At 46.0% G+C, this 12,690-nt stretch overlaps 1 protein-coding gene across 1 annotated transcript in view; it reads left to right on the forward strand.

The window, feature by feature from the left end:
• MFSD10 (major facilitator superfamily domain containing 10) overlaps positions 1 to 11,584 on the forward strand; it is a 34,976-nt gene extending 23,392 nt beyond the window's left edge. Inside the window, exons 9-13 of the mRNA XM_044680055.1 lie at positions 1,397 to 1,505; positions 2,505 to 2,595; positions 4,421 to 4,468; positions 6,590 to 6,679; positions 10,783 to 11,584. Coding sequence (XP_044535990.1) covers positions 1,397 to 1,505; positions 2,505 to 2,595; positions 4,421 to 4,468; positions 6,590 to 6,679; positions 10,783 to 10,889 — 445 coding nt within the window. The 3' untranslated portion in view covers positions 10,890 to 11,584. The remainder of the gene's footprint in view (positions 1 to 1,396; positions 1,506 to 2,504; positions 2,596 to 4,420; positions 4,469 to 6,589; positions 6,680 to 10,782) is intronic.
• Positions 11,585 to 12,690: the final 1,106 nt, after the last annotated feature.

Below are 12,690 nucleotides of genomic sequence, written 5' to 3' on the forward strand. Positions count from 1 at the left end.
AAGGTTTTCTTAGCAATGTTATTTAATTTTAAAGAGCTAGAAACAATCTAAATGCCCTAACAAGAGAGGAACAGGTAAATAAATTGTGGCTCATCAGTATTGTGCAGTTAAAACTAGCAGCATGAGAACTGGTCTCGGAGTCAGAGAATCTTGGGTTTAAATTCCACATCTGACAGACTTTAGGCAAGGACCTCACAACCTCTCAGTTCTCCAGGCACCTCTAAGACTCTCCAAGTTTGGGAAGGTGTTGATTCATTTCATTCATAAGGGAATTTACTAAAGGAGAGCTCCTTCTGATACTACTGGGGTGTAATCAGAGTTTGGATCTACAAAAATTGAAATATGAAAAATATAAAGAAATTTGGTAAGACCTTTATGAAATAATTCAAAGTGGGGGGGGGAAGCAGGAACAGAACAAAGTACAACTAATGTTGACTATATAAAGAGAGTGAATGAAAAGGAAAAGACAAAGAATCCTGATTTGGGTTAGAACTAAAAAAAGATTGATGTTAATGAAAAGTGTTGATATTAATGTTTTGCATGAAATAAGTGTAAATATAAATGATATCTAGGCAAGACTAATTAGTTGTTGTGATGTTCAATGTTCAGTTAATACAAAGTATTGTTTTAAAGAGCACAGTGGACTGCCTTGGGAGGTAATGACTTCTCCATCACTGGAGAGCTTTAGGTAGAGGCTACCATAACTATCTTGGTGGTTGGAAATACTGTAGATGAGAAATCTATTTAAATGTGACTTGGCCTAGATGCCCTCTGATGCTCCTTCTCATTCTCACATTGATTTTTTAAAAAATAACCCTTACCTTCTGTCTTGGAGTCAATACTGTATATTGGCTCCAAGGCAGAAGAGTGGTAATAGCTAGGCAATGGGGGTCAAGTGACTTGCCCAGGGTCACACAGCTAGGAAGTGTCTGAGGCCAGATTTGAACCTAGGACCTCCCGTCTCTAGGCCTGGCTCTCAATCCATTGAGCTACCCAGCTGCCCCCGTCTCACATTGATTTTGAGAATGGTGCTCACCATATACACAGAGGGACTGGCATAGAGAGGGGCTGTCTCCCTGGTGCACCAGTCCCACAGAAGGGAGCTGCCTTCTCTTCCCATCAACACTGTTTGCAACACAGCAGATAGGAGCTGTTTTTTTTTTTGTTGTTGTTTTTTTTAAATCATTCTAAGACTAAAAAGTGACAGTTCTTGGAGCTGGTTGTGGCTGGACAAACAAACAGAGAGGTGGCCTGGGAGTGTCCTGTTTATCCAGCCAGATTCTGCCCAAGGCTAGTATGGAATCTTGGAAGGAGAAAACTATGCTCCAGACCTGGACTCTGGCTGGAAGGACTTTGGCACTAATGGGCTGCCTCCTCCCCATCCCCCTCTCTCTAGCATGCAGCAGGGGCAGATGTTTTTCTTTATTGGGATCACCATGGCCGTTATCCAAGGAGGCTATGCTCGACGGATCAAGCCGGGATGTGAGATCCAAGCGGTGAAGCGGGTAACTGTGGCTCCTTTCCCCATCCCGATGCCCAGCCTATCCCTTCCTTCTTCTGTAGAGAGGCATAAATAGTTTAATCTGTAAATCCTATCAGATCCAGCTATAGCTGATGATTATAACAAATTGATGACTCCTTTCATTATTAAAAGTTTTCCTGTGTTTAAATTTAAATTTAAAGAAAAGGGGGAAATATGTGGGAGGCCAATAAGAGAAACAGTCTCAAATAGATAAAAATCTGAGACTCCTCTTTTGACTCCTTTTCTGATCCACACCTTTCCTTATTGAAAAGCTTTAAGTTCCTAGCAAACCAACAGTTAAGAGATTAACAATTTCTCTCCAAGACTAAAGACAGAAGTTAAGCAAAAGGCTGCCTAGACTCTAAATGTGTTTCTAGACACATCAAGGTCAATAATGGACAAAATTTAGACAAACCTCCTCCAGTGAGGGCTATTCATCCCTGAGAAAGTATTCCCAGACTCAGCTTTCAATAATGGACCACTCAAAATTCATCCTTGGCCTTGTTCTATTCTGAAGTCAAATGAGATTTTTTTGTGTTTCAATATGACATAATTTGTAACTTCTGCACATCTGCAAAGTTTTGAGGGGGTTCTTTTGTGTGAAATGAGTCTTGAAATATATAGACTCCATGCTTCTGGAGACAGAGCTGGAAGCATGAGCTAAAAGATCTTTGGTGTCCTTACTTCTTATCAACTAAACCGCCCTTATCAGATTATCAGAGATGATAAATTGATCTTGAGATTCTTCCTCTCCTCTCACCCTCAGAAGTGGTCCAGGCAAACGGACCTCTCATGTATCATTTTCAGTGAAGTGACGAAGGCAACCCTTCCCTTCTCTGGAACGTCCGACCCTTCTTACCTGGACGATGCTCCCAGGCCCCTCTTTGTGGGAATGGATTCCCTGGAAAAAATCCCTGAGCTAGTCTGATTTGGCACAGGACACGAGGGTCTCTAACCACTGTGGAGTTCTGTTTTCTTGCAGGCCATTCTACTCCTGATCCCAGCATTCTTGTTTATTGGATGGGCTCCAAATGTGCCTGTGCTAGGAGTGGGGCTGCTCCTCTATTCCTTCGGTGAGTAGGGTTCCCCCTGGCAGCGTGTGTGGGGAAGGTACCAGGTGTATCCCCAACTTCTCAGCTCCTCTCCTAGGCTCCAGGCTTAGGGATGTACTTTATTTTTCTTGCTTGGGAGCCACTGAGGGTCTGAGGGACTGCCATGTTTGAGATCTGGGAAGAGATAAATCCTGTTTGTACCCTGAGGAACAGCCACTAATAAAAACTGCCCCACGGTGGCATCACCCATTTTCTGCACTGGATGTTCCCCTGTAGAGGCAAAGACAGTTGCTTCTTTAGACCTCACCAATAAGATGATTTAATTAAATGACGACTGCTGTGTGCCAGGCACTGGGGCCATGAAAACAAAAGATAAAACAGCCCCTGCCCCCCAGGATTTACATCCTCCTGAGGTGTGGGATAAGGTGTGTAATCAGAGGACTATTTACATGATCATCTGAGGAGAAAGGAAAGAACTCACAACGATGGTGAGCATGAAAGTTTTCCTGTGAGAGATGGAGGTGAGGAGGGCATGCCAGGCATGGGGGGACAGCTTGGCCATGGGCATGGAGGCACCATAATGTGCAATAATCCCGGAAAGTCAGGCCGGAGGCAGATTGTAAAATGGCCAGAGGGGTTGTTGAACTGGTCATTCACTTGCTCTGACCCTACCCAAAGCACTTTGCTTTCCCAGGCTTCCCCATCCTCAGCTGCCAAATCGAGACGATGGCAATACCCATCTATTAGGAAAGCATGAGGATTAAATAAATGAGAAGAGGCATGGAAAGGGGCTTTGGTGAATAAACAGAAGACATTATTAATAGTTTATAATACTACCATGGGGAGGTTATGGTTAAGCAAAAAAAGACAGTTCCTGCCCTTAAGAGCTGCCATTCTAATGAGGGAAGACTGGACAGAAGGGAGCTGAGAAGTGAGGAGGGAGGAGAGAAACCATACAGAAGACTTGCTGGCCTATTTTGGACAGTGCAGGATGGCTGGTCTAGGCCCTTCCCTGAAAATGAGGCCCCAGATAGAACTTACCAAGGAAAGAACGGGGCCCACCTGCTGGCAGGGTATTCCAGGGGGGCAAGGCTTTTTCTGAGAAGGTCCCAGGTGCTGAGGGAGGTTCTAGAATGAGGTAGCAGCTGAGGACAGAGGGGGAAGCCCTTTATATGTATACTTCCCATGTCTCACTCTGGGGTCCCAATGGCCCCCCAGATCACCCCATTCTTTGTTGACCTTCAGTCTTCCCTTCACTTTCTTCCCCACTAGTTCCTCCTATTTTATTCACTTCTTCCCTGTTTGTGGAGAAAAGAATAATAGCCAACATTTCCAATAGTACTTAAAGGCCCTTCTCACAATCCTGTGGGGTAGGCAACACACATTCTCCCCATTTTACCCAGAAGAAAACTAAGGCAGAGAACAATGAAATGACTTCTGCAAGGTGAATGAAAGGGAGAGTCAGACCTCAGATCCGGGTCTTGTTTCCCAAACTCCCCCCCCCCCCCATGTTCATTTTATATTTCATATTGTGGTCATAGGCCAGACTTTGGAGCCTTTTTGGGGAAATCATCCAGGGATTCTGGCAGGAGCCTCCCAGCTGCCTCACCTGCTGTATCCCTCAGAGAATTTGGGGAGACTCGGGTTAGCTCAGCAGATGGGAACTGCAACCCTGGCAGCATAGCTTCTCCCTCTTCCTTACACATAATCGAGGTCCAAGTCAGAGCCATGGGTGGATAGCAGACTGAAGAGATGAGCTCCTGGTCGTTCAGGGTTCCCGGGGATAGAGGGGAGCTCAAGGCTGCTCCTGGGGAGGCCTGGAGCTTACCTAGACCTTCTTTTACAGCTGCTGCCATTGTGGTGCCTTGCTTGTCAGCCGTGGTCTCTAGTTATGGTAAGAAGCCTTTTTGCTTGGGGTTTGCAGGGTGGTGAGAGAGGACGAAGGGGGCCCTGAACTAGGGAGGGAAGAATTCTAGGCATCATCAGGACAGAAGGGACTTCCTGAGAAGCCTTCTCCCTTTGACTCTCCCCCATCCTTTAAGGCCCACTTCCAATCCCACCTTTTCCCTGAAGCCTTCCATGATTAACCTCAGTCTCTGCTGATTTCTAGTAGCTCTCCGTATTGGCCTGGACCCCTCATTTGGCCCTTTAATATATACCATTCTCAAGCCTTCACTCCCTTGTCAAATCCATATAAACTTTTCCCACTTAAAATGGAGAGCTCCCGGACTATCTTCTATAAATAGCCAAGTCTAGGACCAGATGTGAGAATACTTGCTGGGTTAGTGGCCTTTGGTTTCTCCATAACTGACCAATCAAAGTTTTGTTACACTTCGTGTTCCTGGTTAAAGAGTGCAGCTGGTGAAGTCAGTAAACATTTATGAATGAATGATTTTATATAATAAATAACATCATAAATAATTGTTTTGTTATTATATGTGAATTACTTTTATTGATATGTGATAATTGTCATTTATTATTATAATATTTATGAATGCCAAAACACACAAGGCCAAAGAATTAAACAACCATGTAGGGAGATAAATCCATATTTATAGCTCAATACCTACATGGATAGAGATGTGACTCTGCTTATACATTCCCAAGAAAGTGTACGTGTGCAGGTTTGCAGATCCCCATCTGTCGGAGTGCCTCTATATCCATATATACACCCACTGTGTACAGAGTAGTTGGGGAGGGAGCTCTTTAGCACCTGTGGCTAATCAGGATGGGTTTGTGCAATACTTGGTGCCGGAGCTGCATTCTGAAGGAAGGGAATTCTTTAAAGCAGATGTGAGTGAGGAGGGAGTGGACCTGGGAGGAGGATGCCCAGCGAGGCACAGGAGGGAGAAGGAGGCAGAGAACACAAGCCCTGGGGGAGGAAGAGAGAGGCCAATTTGCCTGGAAAGAGTGTGAGATGGAAGTGATGTATAATGAGGTGGGAGAGATAGGCTGGGGCCTGGGAAGGCTATAAAGCCAGAAAGATTTGTTTGACCTTAGAAGTAATAGGGAGCCATTGAATTTTACTAGGGGAGTGATATGATCTTTACACTCCACTCTTGAAAGGAAACACTGTCTTGGGCAGCTGTGTGGTGGGTGGATGGGTTGTGGAGAGACTGGAGGCTGGGAGACTGGTTGGAAGGCAATTGGAACAGTCTAAGTGAGAGGTGATGGAGGCTTGAAGTAGGGTGGTAGAAGTAAGATTGGTGAAGGGAACACTTAGGAGACATGTCCAAGGCAAAAATGGTCAGGGTCAGCAACTGATTGGATATATGGAAAAGTGAGGAGCTGAAGAGAACTTGGAAGTTACCCCTTTGGGAGACCCAAAGAACAGTGGCATCTTTGTCAGAAATAGGAAAATTTATAAGAGAATGAGTTTTGTTTTGGCCATGTTGAATTTGAGAAAATTCAGTTTATAAAATGTCCAGGAGGAAGCTAGTGAGAGGCAGGGCTGAAGCTTGCGGGGGATTTAGAGCTGAATATATTGTCTACATCTGGGAGTCATCTATCTAGACAGCACGGGAAGTGATTCAGTCACAGAGAACTGTAAAGACAGAAGTATTCCTAGCACAGAGTCTTGGGTAACCCCCACAGTTAGGGGGTGTTATAGGGATGATGTGCCAGCAAAGGAGACTGGAAGGAACAGTCAGAGAAGTAGGAAAATTGGGAGAGAGTTGTGTCATGAAGCCCATACATATGCTATCCCCATTGGACAAAATTGAAGATATCTGGGGCAAATTTCTGTAGTGTGTCCCCTCCCCTTCCTCCCTTCCCTCTCTCTCTTCCTTCCTCTGAACCACCTAGCTGGCTATAGTGAATTTTCCATCTCCAGTGTCCATACTTTTGCACAAGCCATCTTTCCTGCCTGGAATGAAGCTTAAGATGAAAACAGGCGATCCAACCACTAGCATATGTCACAAGGAGGTCAAATTTAGAAAGCTCTTATTATGCACCAAAATATCAATAGCAACTTTCTGGTATTAAACCATGTTGAAATCACTGTTTCCTTACACAGGCTCAGCGGGGCAGAAGGGCACAATAATGGGCACCCTGAGGAGCCTGGGAGCTCTGGCCAGGGCTGTGGGACCCATTGTCTCAGCTACGGGTGAGTTTGGTGGGGGAGCGGCTAGAGTTGGGATGTTCACATACACACTAAGCACCATACAAGCAATGTTCAAGTCTTTCCTGCCTCCCTTTTGGGGTCATTTTTCACTGAGCAGCTGCTAGCAATGACAGTCTCAGATGAATCACTCCCGTCACTTTGACGCTTCTGGTAAAAAGGCATCCGGGGCTGTCAACAATGCTCACAGTCCTCCTCAAGTGAAGTTCTTTGTGGCAGGGAGGTAACTCTGGACTCCTGAAGACTGTTAGTGAAACACAGGCTCAGCCAGGTCTTCCTGGGCTGGAAGGGCTGGGAGTCTGCGGTCTGAGGACTTGCTTAGCTAAGTGTGAGAAAGGCTGCCACTAGAAGCTTGGCCATGGAGTACTGAGAACAAGCTGAGATTTCTGCACCACTGCTTAAAATACAGAAATGATGTAAGGCAGTGGCTCCCAAACTTCTTTGACCTACCGCCCCCTTTCCAGAAAAAATATTACTTAGCACCTCCTGTCACATACTATCCCCACCCCCAAATGCATCTGTGGCCATCACCGCTCCCCTGGATCACTGCAGCACCCAACAGGAGGCGGTGGCGCCCACTTTGGGAATCACTGCTGTAAGGGATGTTTGATGTAAGAAATGTGGGCTCTTGGCAAGGGAGGAGGTATGCAGGGAAGGTTTTGAAAAGAAGATCAAGGTGAAACACAATGTGTAGATCTCATTAGATAACTGGATTTCATCACTTCTGGTTGCTTGTCCAGAAAGATGCTGCTGTTCCCTGTGGCATGGTGGTGGGCTGGGGTTTTTCTCAGCTCCCATATGACTTAATTGGGCATGTTTTCCTTGCCAGCAGGCATCAGCATACTAGGTATGGGGTGGGGATTTGGGATTGCTGTTCTCCCCTCTGGTTCTTGTAAATGCCAAGTTCCAGGTCTTAGTTTATGATGGCTACTTATGCATCCCAATGGTAAAGTGGCAAAGAACCACACGTTAAGAAATTTCATTTCCAACGGGTTCAGATTCTGCCAGCAGTGGTTTCTCTATGACCCTTTACACTCAGTACATGGAATTAGATCAATTTTCCTCACACATGTGGCTAGGGATGTAGGAAATGGGAGTTTCTATGCTTGACTTTGCCACTAACTCACTGTGTAAGTTTGGGGAAGTTGCTTTGATTCTCTGGGTTGAAACATGCCAAATTCCTCCGATCAGAACCACCGGTCCCTACATTCTCCTGCACCTCATTTATTCTGAACTTATTTTTATCTTCCCTGTGATTTCCTGTCCTTCCATGCCTTTTTGATCTGGCCTCGTGTTTTTCCCTTCACATTTTGATCCTATAGTTAACCAGCTCATTCATAAGCTGTCCCTTGCCTCAGATTCCTTGTCCTTTTGCTCCTCTTATCTTACCAAACTGGGCCATCTTCATTGCTATTTCCTCTTTTCCCACTTCTGGCAGGCAGCTGAAACCCATACAGCTGAAACTAGTCTCTCCAAGGAAACCAATGATCTTTTTGGGGAAAACTAGTGTCTTGTTTATATCATGTTTGACAATTATCCTCATCACACCTTTTTTTTTTACTTATCGCTTATGGGTTTAATTAGATCTCTGTGAAGACAACTTCCAGATCTATAAATCCAGCTCTAACCTCTGCCTTGAGTTCCAATTCCATGTCATTGTTGTCTACTGAACATCTCTAAATAGAAAGCCCATAGGCATCTCAGGCTCCTTCTATCCCATGGTGACCTCAGAATCCTTCCCTTACCCCAGCTCTTCTTTCCTTTTTTCTCTTAAGGGGCCCCAAGTTGCCATCTCAGCGGCATTGTCCTCGACTCTTCTCTCTCCCTCATTGCACCACATTTCACCCCATCCAATCAGTGGCCAATTCTTACTCTACAACATAGATCACACCTGTCTGCTTCTCTCCACTCAAGTGACCACCACCCTAGTTCAGGCTCTTATCACTGTGGCTAGACTATGGCAATGGCCTGTCATGTGGACTCTCTCCCTTCTCTGAGCCATTCGCCGGGTAGTCGCCAAAAATGTCCCTAAATTACAAAAGCTAACTGTGCCATTTCTCGGTTAGAAAACCTCTAATGCCTCAGAGTTAAAATACAAACTCCTCCAGTGAGGTATTGAAGGTCCTCCACAATCTGGTCCTATTTTATTTTTTCTAGGCTTACTGTATACACACTTTTTTTTTTTTTTGGGTTTGGTTTTTATCTCCAGCACAGTACTTTGTCATATAGGTACTTAATACTTTTTGGATCAGATTGCTTGGATTGAAATGGAGTGGATTCAGGTTATTTTTCAAGACCTCTTTCAGTTATTTATTTTAAATGATTCTTTATCCCGATTCCAAGGCTGGAGTGTTTTACGCAGTCAGGAGCTGTCCCACAGCTGCTCAACAATGGGGCTCATTTCTACCCCTATAAAGTCCGATGCAGCTTCTAGAATCCTTTCTTCCCTTTTCAGAGGAAAAGAATTTGGGACTTAGCCAGAAGTGAATGAGGATGAGTTGGTGAAAAATGTCATGCCAAGCTAAGCACATTTTCTCTTTCTGGATTGGTTTTGTCTATAATATTCCTCTGAGCTACCAAAGAGTCTTAGAGCTTGAGTGTGGGCCTTGGAGGTCATTTAAATACTCTCATTTTACAGGTAAAGAAACTTGGGGCAGATTTAGTTGCTGATGGTCAGAGCAATGAAAGAAGCAGAACTAGAATTCAGCTCTCTTGACTCCCAGGCAACCTGAATGTAAATCCTGTTTCCTCAACTATATCATAAGCCACGACAGAAGACGTGCCTCTTCTACTTTGTATCTCCCACAGTACTGAAACAAGAGCACTTTGTAGCTAAGCTGCTCAACAATTTGCTGATCACACGAGTTCAGAAGAGCCAGTTTATGTATTAATAAGTGCTGTCCACAGCAGATGATGGATCTCAGACCAGAGATTCACTATGGAGTGAATGAAGTGTTTTAGTTGAAGCTGAAGGTGCCCAAGGTTACTTTTTTGCCTTAAGAGCCTAGTTAAAAAATTAAGTTTTTCTTTGCTGATGGAAGCTCTTATAAGATGACGTCTCAAAGCACAGAGCTGTGCTAACATGGGAGTGGTGCCTCTTAGGAGAGTAGTTTCTGACAAATGGAGTGGAGATACTGGCACGATGACCAACAAGCTGTTACCCAGTCATCCTCCCGGCCTCATCTTTGACTTCTTCACATCTAACCACCAAGCTTTGATTTTAAGTGCCGTCCACAGAGGTCTGGTTTCCCCGGCCCACCATGGCTCATTATCTTTTGGCTGTTCTCCTGGCGGGGTCTCCTAACTGATCTCTTGAAAGCACCTCCTCTGGTGTTGGTTCCACTCCATTCCTCCTGAATATGCTTCCAGGTTAACCTTAAGGTAGAACCCTGATCTTGACTTTCTTGCCCAAGACCCTTTGAACCTAGACTCCACAGAGAAGTTTATTTGGGCTGGCCCTTTTCCATAGGACTTCCCCATTCAAGTTCTTCATATTCTAGCTAGCTCATTTCTTGCTGCTCCTTGAACCCATCCCATGCTTTCCTCACTTCCGTTTTCCTTTGTTTTTGGCAACTCTTCTCCCTGGAATGCTTTTCTTCTCTAACCAACTATTTCTATTCAAATCCTACCACTTGTCTTTTAAGGGACAGCTCTTTGGGAACTTTCAGAGAGGACTGGGTTGAATGGCTTCATTTTATAAATGTGGAAACTAAGAAAAGTAACAGAACCAAGATTTGAACTCGGGCTTTCTTGCCTCCACATCAAGTTCTTTCCATTTATCTTTGAGTCATTCCCAGGACCCTGCAGAGGGGACTCAGAGACATTTTTTTCTTTAGTAGGAGCATATTTATTCAATGTTCTGCCTCATCAGAACAATCTGTAGCAGACTTTCATTTAAATATAGGCTTTGGCTAAAACAATCTTATTAATGGAAGTTTCACTGAGCTAAGTCGGTAAATGCAACACCCGACCGAGTGATGCACAGAGACATAGTGGGAAAAGCCTTGAACTGGGTAGTGTGAGAGACTAACGGAGAAATCCTTGGATTCCGCCTCCTCCAGGGATTCAATCTTTTTTTCTCTTTGCAGTGTACTGGCTGGCTGGGGCCCAGGTGTGCTTCACTGTCTGCTCCGCGATGTTTCTTCTCCCTGTAGTTCTCCTCGGCAGTCTGAAGCAGCAAACCAAAGCCAAGTGACTCGTTCTCTGGGAAGGTGCCAGCGATGCTGGGCCATCTGGCAGAGTCTCGGCCCTCACGGCCAGCATCTCCCGACACCTGAAGGAGGCACTGGGGCTCTTCAGGAATCTGCCATGAAACGGGCATCCCAGCTGTTCCGGTTCCCCTCACCACGACGGGGTTGTCTTCTTCAATAATGTGGCCTGCCATGGTGTGGGCTGGAACCGGATGAAATGGAACATGAGTGACAAAATACCTGGGATTTAAGAAGCAGTCTTGGGGCTGAAAAACCATTTAGTCACTTACGATACTACACATTTTGCTGCCGGGTCTCCGACTCTGAGAATTTCGCCTTCTCAAGGTTCTGGTGCCTTTTCCCTTTTCACGCTGGTCGTTGACGGCGATGGCCGTGTCAACGGCAGGATGGCAGCCCCCTGGGAAGTGTGCGGGTGGTTCCCTGCCCCTGGGAGGGGCTCGCCATCACAGCTTCTAAAGGTGACTACCAAAAATGGGGAGGGTTTGATTTTGCCTTTTTCTATTAAAAAGTTGAGCTGACCAACAGGAGCAGCCCAGGCTAATCTTGAAAAAAGTAACGGCTCTAAAATGGTCTTGGTACGTACGCCCACATTTTTGTACAAGGAGCCTCCTGTTCCCGAGAGTCGTGGTGCAATTCTGACAAAATATGTATGACAGATTAAAATTATTTTGCAAATTGATTTTTTAAATATGAAACACTTATTTCAACTACAGTATCTAAGATGGGAAGGGATATGGGCAGAACTAAAAATTACACTCATCTTCCCTTATGCGCCGTGTTGAAGGGGCCCCAGACGGGGAGGGGGCCGGCTCTTGTCGGACTGCCCCTACTTCTATAAAGTAGGAGGGTTTGGGGCGCTCACTTTGTGCAGTCAGGGATCATGGAGTCAGTCAAGGCCACGGCCCTTCCCAGCATCCTCAATGAAGGGCGAGACGAGGGCTAGTTCCTTCCCCTCTCTGGCTCTCGGTTTCCTCTCCTAGGAAGGGGCTGCACTGGCTCCCCGAGCTGCCCCTTCAGAGATGGTATCATTCCAGCAGCCCTGCTGAATCACCCAATAGGCGCTCCTTGGTGTGGGTTCAAATCCTGCCCTGAGGACTTTAGGGCCCTGGACAAGGCGCTTGGCTTCCTCCGCCTTTTAATTCCCTGCTCTGTAAAACGGAGAGGCCTGGATCAGACGGCTTCCTGGGTTCCCTCCGGCTCCAGAGCTCCGATTCTATATTATTTCAGCAAGACACACTGGGTTGATGTGGAAATAGCACTTGGACAAGACGTTTAGTCTCATTGAGGAAAATGTTCATGTAAGGTTTGTGGAAAGATCAATTTGAAATAGGAACTTACCCGTGTGGCTTGAGGCCAGTCATTTAGTCTTTTTGCACCTCAGTTCCCCGGTCATCAGAGACCGGACCGGGCGGGACGATCTTAGAAGGTCCCTTTGGGTCTGTGGCCTGTGACCGCTGGTTCTCCCTGGAGGCACAGAGAAGGGGGACCAGGCGATTTGGGTGCCTTCTGTCCAGGCGGTGCCTGTGCTCCACGGAACAGAAACCCTGTCGTCCCTCGCTATGTCACAGTTCACGTATTGTGGATTTAAAAAAATCTAATTCTGCATCGCAGAGTTTTGATGCATCGCAGGATTTTGTGGAAGAATTCCCTCTGGGGCCCACCTGAGCCCGATCTTCCCCTCTCGCGGGGGTCCCTCTAGCAGGCAGGTTCCTCTGAAAGACTGGGCCGAGGCCCGAGGACGTGTGGGGGCGCCTGGGGTGGCGGTCGAGGGCTGTCAGCCGGCCT

Source organism: Gracilinanus agilis, chromosome 6 (genome assembly GCF_016433145.1).
Source record: "Gracilinanus agilis isolate LMUSP501 chromosome 6, AgileGrace, whole genome shotgun sequence".
Lineage (NCBI taxonomy): Eukaryota > Metazoa > Chordata > Mammalia > Didelphimorphia > Didelphidae > Gracilinanus > Gracilinanus agilis.